The 11535-nt window shown below is 47.6% G+C and overlaps 1 protein-coding gene across 1 annotated transcript; it reads right to left on the bottom strand.

Annotated features, from left to right (window-relative positions):
* Positions 1-5958: 5958 nt before the first annotated feature.
* Positions 5959-10002, bottom strand: SOWAHB (sosondowah ankyrin repeat domain family member B). The gene has a single exon (XM_081569600.1). It carries the CDS (start codon positions 9788-9790, stop codon positions 7463-7465), a length of 2328 nt encoding a protein of 775 aa, XP_081425726.1. The 5' UTR covers positions 9791-10002; the 3' UTR covers positions 5959-7462.
* Positions 10003-11535: the final 1533 nt, after the last annotated feature.

Below are 11535 nucleotides of genomic sequence, written 5' to 3'. Positions count from 1 at the left end.
AAACGTTAACTCTGGTAGAATAAAAACAGTCCCATGCCCACGATCCGAGACTGCCAGGTGATACCAGTCCACCTGTTCTTTCACTCTGCTTTTCCAGGTGGTCTTACAGAAGCTTTTAGCAGGAAAACACCTGGACCCAAGAGACCACAGAATGTGTAAGGTGACACACACATAAGGGACACAGAGTTACGGTGAGGTGGCACCTAATACAACTTCTGCCTGCGTCCTGTGTTCAGAGAACTAATCCTTTTCTCAAAGAGTCAGATCGCTCCTAGGATTAGTTTTCATGGTCACTCGGTCGGCTGCTTCACGCAGATGCCTTCCTTTATTAAGAATCTTGGATACACCTCAGACAAAAACAATAAATCTTATGGTGTAAGAATATAAATTCAAAATGGATTAAAGAGCTAAACGTAAGACCAGAAACTATAAAACTCCTAGAGGAAAACATAGGCAAAACACTCTCCGACATAAATCACAGCAGGATCCTCCATGACCCACCTCCCAGAATATTGGAAATAAAAGCAAAAATAAACAAATGGGACCTAATTAAAATTAAAAGCTTTTGCACAACAAAGGAAACTATAAGCAAGGTGAAAAGACAGCCTTCAGAATGGGAGAAAATAATAGCAAACGAAGCAACAGACAAACAATTAATCTCAAAAATATACAAGCAACTTCTGCAGCTGAATTCCCGAAAAATAAACAATCGAATCAAAAAATGGGCCAAAGAACTAAACAGACATTTCTCCAAAGAAGACATACAGATGGCTAACAAACACATGAAAAGATGCTCAACATCACTCATTATTAGAGAAATGCAAATCAAAACCACAATGAGGTACCATTTCACACCAGTCAGAATGGCTGCTATCCAAAAGTCTACAAGCAATAAATGCTGGAGAGGGTGTGGAGAAAAGGGAACCCTCTTACACTGTTGGTGGGAATGCAAACTAGTACAGCCACTATGGAGAACAGTGTGGAGATTCCTTAAAAAACTGGCAATAGAACTGCCATATGACCCAGCAATCCCACTGCTGGGCATATACACCGAGGAAACCAGAATTGAAAGAGACGCGTGTACCCCAATGTTCATCGCAGCGCTGTTTACAATAGCCAGGACATGGAAGCAACCTAGATGTCCATCAGCAGACGAATGGATAAGGAAGCTGTGGTACATATACACAATGGAATATTACTCAGCCATTAAAAAAATACATTTGAATCGGTTCTACTGAGATGGATGAAACTGGAGCCCATTATACAGAGTGAAGTAAGCCAGAAAGAAAAACAACAATACAGTATACTAATGCATATATATGGAATTTGAAAGATGGTAACGATAACCCTATATGCGAGACAGAATAAGAGACACAGATGCATGGAACAATTTTATGGACTCTGAGGGAGAAGGTGAGGGTGGGACGTTCTGGGAGAATAGCATTGAAACATGTATATTATCATATGTGAAACAGAACACCATTCTATGTTTGATGCATGAGACAAGGGCTCAGGGCCGGGGCAATGGGATGACCCAGAGGGATGGGATGGGGAGGGAGGTGGGTGGGGGGTCCAGGAAGGGGAACACATGTAAACCCATGGCTGATTCATGTCAATGTATGGCAAAAACTATTACAATATTGTAAAGTAATTAGCCCCCAACTAAAATAAATAAATTTATAAAAAAAAAAAAGAATATAAACTGAATTGGTTTTATTTAAATAAATAAAGTTCTGTAAGAGTAACAGTTATGGTTTCAGAAAGTGTGATGGCATTAAAATACCTATTAATAGCTGCTAGATTTGGGAATATTCACTCTTCCCTGGTAGCTCAGTTGGTAAAGAATCCTCCTGCAATGCCGGAGATCCCAGTTCGATTCCTGGGTTGGGAAGATCTGCTGGAGAAGGGATAGGCTACCCACTCCAGTATTCTGGCCTGGAGAATTTCATGGACTGTGTAGAGTGTTGCAAAGAGTCAGACATGACTGAGTGACTTTCATTGTCACTTCATTCTTCTCGAAAGGAGAAATAGAACACATGGAAGAATTAGACCCTCTAAAAACAGAATTCTGGCTTTGACGGCAACATGTAACTTTAAAAATATCTTTCTCCTTATTTGTCCTATCACTTTCTTGTTTGAGGCATAATTTACATACAGTAATGCCTTAAAAAAAAAAAAGTCTTAAAAGTAGAAAAGAGGAGGCCAACTTGGGAGCTAGGAATCAAGAAGTGCTAGAGTAAAGAGGAAGAATATTTCAATACAATAATTTTTAATTCAAATCAGTGAGACTTCATCTTGACCAAGTCAGTGGAATTTTGGTAAAGTTTACTGCATGGTTGAATTTAGATATTTCAAATTTCCTGAGTGATGGTAGCTTTACATAGACACACACTTGACTCCTCATAAGCCTTAGCCCTTCAGACCTCTGCCTGGGTTTCTATTCCAGGCTAAACCAGAGCTGCTAATTTGACTGGTGCTAATAATAGTTTACATGACTTCAATCAAAATCTAATTTTGTTTAATGACATACCATAATAGCTCATGATTGTTACACAGGAGAGATAGTTGAAAGGTCTTTTTCATTTGAAATGAGACATAAAAGCTCTTTTTATATCTGAAACAAGGAAAAGTGTTTGGTTTTATCAGCAAATCTTATTCTTGTAGCACCTTTTTAATCAACTAGAGAATTCTTTGTCTTTAGCATAGATGGAAAATTCAAGTGAACTGTATATTTTGAATGGTGTTTAAAATAATAATAGCTAACATTTATTGAGGATTTACTATGTACCAGATATTTTCTAAAGATTTTGTGTTCATTCACTTGATCTTTAAATAATAATAATAAAAAAAAATCTTAAAAATGAGAAAACCAAGAAGTTGAAGGTTGTCCAAGCCAGAACAGGAACCCAGGCACCCTAGCTCATTGCCACGACCCTAAATACTACACAATCTACCCTTTCATCACACATTTTTAATTATTTGTTTGATGTCAGCAAACACAAGCACACACACTAATACTGCTGTGCTGGAACAGCCTATACAGAGATTGAATTTATACCCTTAAGGTCAGTGCCGACTTGAACCTAGACCACCATCACAGTTACGAAGAGGTCTAATCATTGAACTAGGGCATTGAGATGAGAGGAAATGGAGAGATCCTTTTGGAGCTTACCTAATTTTTTCTGATTTTAATCAACTAAGGCACCCCCTCCAACGAAGATTTTCTTTGCTCATCTTAGACATTCAAACTCATTCACCTCATCCAGCTGATGGAGTCAACAATCCTATTTCCAATATGAAACTAAGACACTACAATAGCTTAACTGATCTCTGCTTCTAGTTTGTCTCCCTGGCTGCAGCAAGAGGAATCTTTTTTTTTTTTTACCCCAGTCTATATGTGTCTGCATTAAACTGTCAGTGGCTCCTCATTTCCTGGGTCAGCAGTTCTCAAACATATACAGGAATTTATTGTGGTAATGGTTGCATAACTCTGTGAACATACTCAAAACCCTGAACTGTATACTTTAAATAGGTGAATTATATGGTATGTGAACTATTAAATACAGATCAAAGTTGTTACTTTAAAAAATGTATTAAGCAAATCAAATCCTCTGGAAGTCACGGCATGCTGTGTGGAACATCCTGAAATGTTGAACCAAGAGCAGTTTTGCTAGCACAAAATAACAGTACAGTAGATATTACACATAAGATTAAAATTCACCACTTTGCAACTCTATCTACAAAAAAGCAAGTGGTTGAACTCAGATTATCACCAGTTTCTAATGTTTGCCTCTAATAATAAATTTTTATTTGTTAAATTATTTTATTGCCTACCCCTATTTGCCAGCAAAGCAGCATTAATATCAAAGGCAAGGAAAATCTGAAAGGGAAACTTCAAAATTGAGTACATCCTATACAGTACTTCAATTTATGTCTCTACTTATTTGCTTTCAAATTAAGACCTTAGGAACGTTTCCATACTTGGAATTACACTAAGGTTTCCTGGAGGAGATTGGACAATCCTTGGCTTTCTGGAAAATGCCTATTTTTATTTTTCTATTTTCATCTTTACTAGGCTTTTTTTAATTTTATTTTTTTTATAATTATTTACTTATTTGGCTGCTCCAGGTCTTAGTTGTGGCACATGGGATCTCTAGTTGTGGCATGTGGAATCTAGTTCCCAGACCAGGGATCTAACCTGGGCCTCCTGCATTGGGAACATGGAGTCTCAGCAGCTAAACTATCAGGGAAGTCTCTAAAATGACTATTTGTCTTGACATGTAAAAGTGGGGAAGCCTGATGGCTCAGTGAATAAAGAATCTGCCTGCAATGCAGGAGACCTGGGTTCAATCCCTGGGTTGGGAAGATCCCCTGGAGAAGGAAATGGCAACCCACTCCAGTATTCATGCCTGAAAAATTCCATGGACAGAGGAGTCTGGTGGGCTGCAGTCCAAAGGGTCACAGAGCGGGACATGACTGAGCAACAAAGCACACACACACACATACACACACATCATAAAAGATCTTTTTCAACTTGACCTTAAATTCCCTTTCCATCCTCACCTCATTGTACACCACCTCAGGCTGCCACACAGCAGAAGCCACATACTCCCCACAGTCATGAGCAGCCAAGTGTCACCCAAATACATCCCTAAGCTTTGCCTTCACAGAGGCGTCGACCTCTGAGCTGTCCTCTGAAACACACAATATCTCCAGGAAAGGAGCAAAAGGGATTCTAAGCTGGAAGAATTCAGCACTAGGACAGAAACTTCGAGGGTAAGGGCATTCGCACTCTGGTAGGTCTGGCGAGGCGTCAGTGTGGGGTGTGTGGAAGGGAGAGGCTGGTAGGAGGTTGGCCCGGGCAGTCCTCCTAGTCTGTGCTTTATGACGTGAGCAAAAGAGTGACTCCATCAGGTCTGTGCTTTACTCTGCTCTCAATACCCTCCTTTGCCCCACCCTCTCCCCAAATACGTGTTAACCACGTCAGAAAGTTGATCAGAGTCATAGGTGTGATATGTGGACAGAGGGACCTGACGGATCCTCATAAGAATGAACCTGGGACTCTGTTCTAACCATTGAACAATCCGTCAATGGTGTGCTATGAAATCACACGTGGCAGCCAAAGTCAAGAATGTGGTAGAACCAACAGAGCTGGTTTCTGTGGAAAGCCAAGACCATTCACCTAAAGATGCCTGGCCTTCCAGCAGCCTGCCCTGATTTTCTTAGCCCAGAGGACTCCTTGGAAATCCTCTGGAGCACTTAATTTTGTACTTAACGACACTTTGAAAAAAAATTTCTTCTTGCACTGCAGTGGTTTTGTCGTCATTCCTGGTAGCATCTTTTTGTTTTTTCCTTTGTCTCATTTCCAAAGCTTATGCCTAATATAACGCAACTTTAAAAGACACTTTGGGAGAAAGGCATGGTATAAATCAATCGGCAAAAAGTCTTGTTAGATTTTTAAGTTCAAGAGGGGAGAAGTCGTGTCCTACTCACCTTTATAAATCCCACAGCACTAAAGAAAACATACTTGTTGAATACATTGACATTGTGATAACAACATGGTAAAGTAAAAACATTTCCGTAACTTTTAAAAGAAGTTGACATTTTTGTGATTTTTCTGCCCTTGGAGATCACCGGGTTTACTCGAGTATTCACATAAGTGTTTATCTTTTATTTTAAAAAATTTCATTTCTCCTAACCATACACCTACCATCTGTGCTTGTAGCTTTCTTGATTTGCTTTGCTAAAGTTTCATCCTTAGTATAGGCCTTTTTTGATAAAAGTAATCCTTAGATTTATTCATTCTGACTGTTTTTGTTTATTTTCTAATAGAACAGAAAGATATTTATTTCAGCAAAATTATAAAGTAAAACTACAAAGAAACAAAAATATGACATTCACTGAGGCACAATTTTGTAAAAAAGAAAGTTAACAGTAATAAGCATAAGAACAATAAACTACAAATATCTGTTGATATTTTAATGGGGGGAAAGCCAGAAGAAACACAAAAATACTTTAAAAATACAACACCATTGCCAGAGCACATAAAATTATGTCCATAAAAAATTAACTATTTCGATTTGGACACTTAATCTTGCAGCCCTGTTTGAATTTGACATTCTGAAATCTTGACGTCCTACTGCAGGTTATTAACTGCTGCTGCTGCTAAGTCGCTTCAGTCGTGTCCGACTCTGTGCGACCCCATAGACGGCAGCCCACCAAGCTCCGCCATCCCTGAGATTCTCCAGGCAAGAATACTGGAGTGGGTTGCCATTTCCTTCTCCAGTGCATGAAAGGGAAAAGTGAAAGTGAAGTCGCTCAGTCGTGTCCGACTCTCAGCGACCCCATGGACTGTAGCCTACCAGGCTCCTCTGTCCATGGGATTTTCCAGGCAAGAGTACTGGAGTGGGGTGCCATTGCCTTCTAGCCATTCTCTTATTCCATGGATCCACAGAGATCAGTCTCATCACAAACAAACAAAAAGAGCACTTCCTGTTACAGACATAGCACTAACTCAAGGCTAGTATTTAATCTTAATTGGCAACGAGTTTAGTGCAAATAAAATTATATTTAGCAGCTTAGAGAATTCCTGGTGGGGATGCATTCACCTCACAACCCTTACTGCATCCCCAGAACAAAATCATTTCTCTTTTCATGAGTATGAATATTGGCCATTCAGACCCACTAAAAACTACTAATGCTAATTCTGCCATTTGTCACAGAAGGAGTTTCCGTAAAAGATGGTTTCAGTCACTATGCAAATGAGCCATACAGTTTTTACATTTGGAAAGTTCCCCTTAGTTTTGATTTTTTTTTTTAAAGCAGGGCCTGAATGTCAATCACAACTGGATCTTACCCAACTGCTTCTCTGAAAAGAGGCATTAATCTTTTCTTGCATTGGCCACCAAAGGTTGCATTCAAAGGAAAACCTGAGGAGAGGGTAGATTAATCTCTTAGCGCAACTTCTACTCTCCAGTAATAATTTTATTGCACCGTTTTGAATGCAAAAAAAAAAGAGAGGAAAGATGAGGAGCCATCTGATTTCAAACCTGGTACTTTTCCTCTCAGCCAAGATTTATTCTCCAAATAAATGGAAGCCAGAGAGCTCCTAGCCAGCGAGAGGATTTTGTTTGAGCCTTGTCAGTTCCTAGAATTGCCTCTCTTCTTGTTAGGCATTTGTTCCCTCTCTAGCCAAGGCCTGGGGTAGCTGTTTGGGAGAATGGCATGGCCACCTGTGACCAGGTGGCAAAGGAAGGGGAAGAACACCCGGGTTTAGGCACCTGACTCTTGTCTACCTTCACTGTCAGAAAGCTTGGATGATCTCGAGGCCCAGTAAACAGGCAGGCCATCTCACTTGACCTCTCAACCAACTCCTCAGCAATTTTTCCATTCTCCCTGGATTCTCTCACTGAATAGCTCAAGGATGGGGGTGTGGAGGCCATGTTGGAGAGAGGGGCTCCCCTCAGTCACTGTCCTCTTCTCTTTCCCTCAGATTGGGGCTTTTCTCATATTGGTTGGCCAGCTTCCATTTGCTGTGCTGACTTTTGAGGAGTGCGGCTAAGGAAGTCTTTCGGGTGACATGTCGAGATACTTCCCGGCTCTTGGCCTTCCTAGTGGGGGAAGAGCTACGAACCAATGAATGGGTGGGGAAAATGGGCTTGCCCCGTGGGGCTTCCAGTAGCTGCCATATTTCCCCAGAGGTAGTACTGGTCAGATACTGCCAAGGCTTCTTCCCACTGCTATCTCGGACGTTTACACGAGATGCCAGCCTTTGCACAAGCAATTTGATGATCCCCTGGTGGCCATGAATGGCCGCAAGGTGCAGCGGGGTGTACCCACAGCTGGACTTCACATTTACATCAAGAGCAACCCCTGCTTTCTGTGCACTTGAGACCAAGTCCTGAAGGGCCCTGAGGGCACCGTGTTTGGCTATCCAGTGCAAGGCAGTGTACCCGGTCAAGAAGTCTTTGTGCAAAGCCAGCTGGGGGTCCTCCCAGAACAAACTCAACACCCGAATCCAAGAGCCACTGGCCAGCTTCACGATCCATTCATGCTCCCTGGCATCGAGGGGGACAAGGGATGATTTGTGCTCAGAAGATCTGTGGGGGACCAAGGCTGCCAGCCTGTCCCCTCCAGGGGCCCACCAGCTGTGTGGACGAGCCCGCTCGGCGGCAGCAGCAGCCTTAATGTCTGCATGTGCTAGTGTCAATGCAGCATCCACCCTTGGGCTGGATATGGCTCCCACTCTGGAGGGTTTCCTGGGCCGCGGTGGGCGGCGGCTCCTTTTCAGCAAATCCTCCTCAACGCACTCTTCATCAGAGGAGGACAATTTGGCTCTCCCCGCCCTAGAGCTCCTCCTTAGGGATCTCCTTAGTTTGGGAGCTGGCCAGGATAAAGGTTGGGGGTGGCCTGCAGGGCCATCAGCTCCTGTGGGGATCGGCTGAGAGGTGTGAGCATCTTCTACGTTCCTGAGGCCCTTGGGGCTCCTGGTGGAGCTGGCCTCCTTTGGAGAAGGGGCTCCGGCTCGATTCCTGAGCCTTCTCCCATCTGGGGCTCCCAGGGCTAGACGCAGCCCGTCTTCGGAACCTCCAGGGGACTCTTTGGGGCCGCTGCTGCTCTCCTCACTGCCGTGGCTCTCCTGTTCCACGAAGTCCTCCAAATCTTGGAGGGACAGCTGACAACGAATGCTACGAAAGACTGCCAGCGGAGAATCCCCGGGCCAGGCTTCCGAAACAGTCGGAACAATGAGAGACCGAGAGGGAGGAGGGGGGTCCGCGGACGCTGACTCTGATTCCTGGACCCAGGAGCCCTGCTCGGAGGGCAGCCGAGGGAAGTCGTCTGGCAGCACCGACCAGGCTCGGACGGGGCCATGGTCCCGGGTCTCGGGTACCTGGGGGTGTCTGGCTACCCACTCGCGAGTGCGCTGCTGCTGCTGCTGCAGAGTGGAGTAGTGCACGGAGCCCGGGATCACTGGCGCGGGCGGATTTCCTGGGGGACTGAGGCTGGACAAGACGGCGGGCGGTGCAGCAGCCTCGACGGTGGCAGAAGGCGAGCGGGGCGCGGCAGGCCCTGGCGGGGGCTCCGCGGGCGCACCTTCCCGCTGCGGCCTGGGAGCACCGCGGTCGTCCTGGGCCGGCTTCTCCCAGGCGCTGGCGGGGTCCGGGAGCCCCCCCAGGCCGTTCTGGAGGCATTCCCAGCAGCAGCGGCCCTGCGTCTCTGCCGCCGCGCACCTGGCTCGGTCCTGAGCAGCAGCCGCCGCCACCGCGGCCGCGGGCACCGGCGCCCGATGTCCGGAGCGGCCCCTCGGCCTGCTGCCTCCTCGGGCCGCCTCCCGGGCGCCGCCCACGGGGAGTCCATTGCAACCTGCGTCGGCGACCGGGGCTGCGGCACCTGCTGGCGCCTCCTCACGCAGGATCCGCCTCCCGGGCTGCGGTTGCGGCGGGTGTTCCCCCCGGCGCGCGGGGAGCGGGGAGCCGGGCGCAGCTCCCCCTGCAGGGGCGGCGGCCGCGGGCGGATCGCGGGGTCGCCGCAGCCCCTCCTCCTCCCCCACAAGGTCCCGGTACCTCCTCTTGAGCACCACGTACTTGGTGCCGTCGGGGTCCTGGCGCACTGCGGCGACCGAGTTGACGAAACCCTTGAAAAGCTCGCGGCGGCGCTGCTGCTGGCCGGGGGGCGCGTCGGGGTCGCGGAGGAAGCTCTTGAAGTGGCTCAGCAAGGCAGCGTTGGTCACTCGGCCCCCGGCCTGGCACAGAAAGTCCAGGAGCGCCTCCTGGCTCAGCTCCCGGGCCATCGCGGCCCCGTCGTCCCCCGGCCCCGAGGTGACTGCGTTTCGCCCTCCCGGAGCTCTCCCGCGCCGGCGGAAACCCCGGCCTGGCGTGTGTCACCTGCGCCCAGAGTGGCGCCACCCGCCTCCATCAGCCGCGGCCTGCGGGCAGACCCAGAACGTGCCGAGAGGGTGGCGGGCTCCCCCCGGCCACAGGCCCCGCGCGCCGCCCAGGTGGGAGAGGGCGGCTCCCCGCGCTGCGCACCGCGAGTCCCCGCGGCGAAAGTTCCCGGGATCGGCCCGAGCCGGCTTCACCTGCGCCCTGGCAACGCCTCCTCCTCGGCTCTGGGGGAAGGGCCCGGCCCGCCTCCTCCTGTCCCTCCGCCCTGTGAGGTCTCCCCCACCCCTGCCACCCATCCCAGATGAGTCAGGCGGGTCCGAACTGGGAAGAAAGAGCCATAGGTGAGGTGGCCGGCCAGCCGGCGCCGGCCACGAACCGCGCGGCCGGTCGCGCAGCCGCTCCCGGCCCGGGGCATGGAAGGCAGGTAGGCGATCCGCCGCTCCTCTGGGTTTCGGCCACGTAGGAAAAGAAAACAATAGGAGAGCTGTTCTCGCCCGCTCCTTTCTCAGCGTAAGTCCCGGCTGAAGTCGCTGGGTGGGGAAAAAGGTGCAAATTAACCCGCGTCTTGCGGTCTCTCCAAACCTACCTTACTTAACGCTGTAGGCTAGTAATTTCAGATACCCGGAGGCAGCATCGAGGTGCGGGAGGTGGGGTGGGGGGACAAATTTCGCCTCCAAAGCAAGCCCATCTGGATCTCGGGATAACCCCTGGGCGACTCCTTCGGACGCTGGCTCCTAGGAGTCCGAATACGCCCAAATCTGTACTGAAAAGAGAAATCGCTCTGAAGGTTACAGGTTGGTTACAGGAAGAAGGCCTTTCCCCTTCCTAGCAGTCTCACGCTAAGCTGCTGAAAAAATCAAGTTTGATGTGTGAATTCCCTAGTAGCTGAAAAGGACAGTTAAGGTATCTGGTGCCCTTGCTCTTATTTACTCCAAAATTTATGAACAGAAGAGATTTGTACAGTCTCTTTTGTGTTGGCTTAAATGGTGAAGTTGGTTCCCTCTAAATGTCACATTTCCTCCAGGCATTCAGAATGTGAAAGCAGTACAGGCTGGCTGGATTCAACCAGGTTGTTCCCAGCATTCAGATGGCTGCTTGACTCTCATTCTCACTGAGGGGCTGTAAACTTCCTATTTCCACGTGCACTTGTAGACTGCCTGTGTGCTTTTGTGGTTGTTAAATCGTGTCCAACTCTTTGCGACCCATGGACTGTAGCCCACAAGGCTCCTCTGTCCATGGGGATTCTCCAGGCAAGAACACTGGAGTGGGTTGCCATTTCCTCCTTCAGGGGATCTTCCTGACCCAGGGATAGAATCTGCATTTCCTGCATTGGCAGATTCTTTACCAGTGAGCCACCAGGGAAGTCCCATTTGTAGACTGGAGCTTGACAAACTCTAGTATGAAAATCTTGGCCTCTTCAAGACAGTAGAATTTCAGCATGTTTCCTAATAGTTGCTTCTTCTACATTTTACCTGTCCACATGTACATCCTGAAATAATCCTTCTGGTCCTGTTCTTTATCAGTCTATGAAAGTGAAAGTGAAGTCACTCAGTCGTGTCCGACTCTTTGCGAGACCCCATGGACTGTAGCCTACTACGCTCCTCCATCCATGGGATTTTCCAGGCAAGAGTACTGGAGTGGATTGCCATTT

Source organism: Giraffa tippelskirchi, chromosome 1 (genome assembly GCF_054371585.1).
Source record: "Giraffa tippelskirchi isolate mGirTip1 chromosome 1, T2T-mGirTip1v1.2.pri, whole genome shotgun sequence".
NCBI classification, from domain to species: Eukaryota; Metazoa; Chordata; class Mammalia; order Artiodactyla; family Giraffidae; genus Giraffa; species Giraffa tippelskirchi.
Note: the sequence above shows the minus strand (reverse complement) of the source record. Positions and strands in the feature narration are given on the sequence as shown.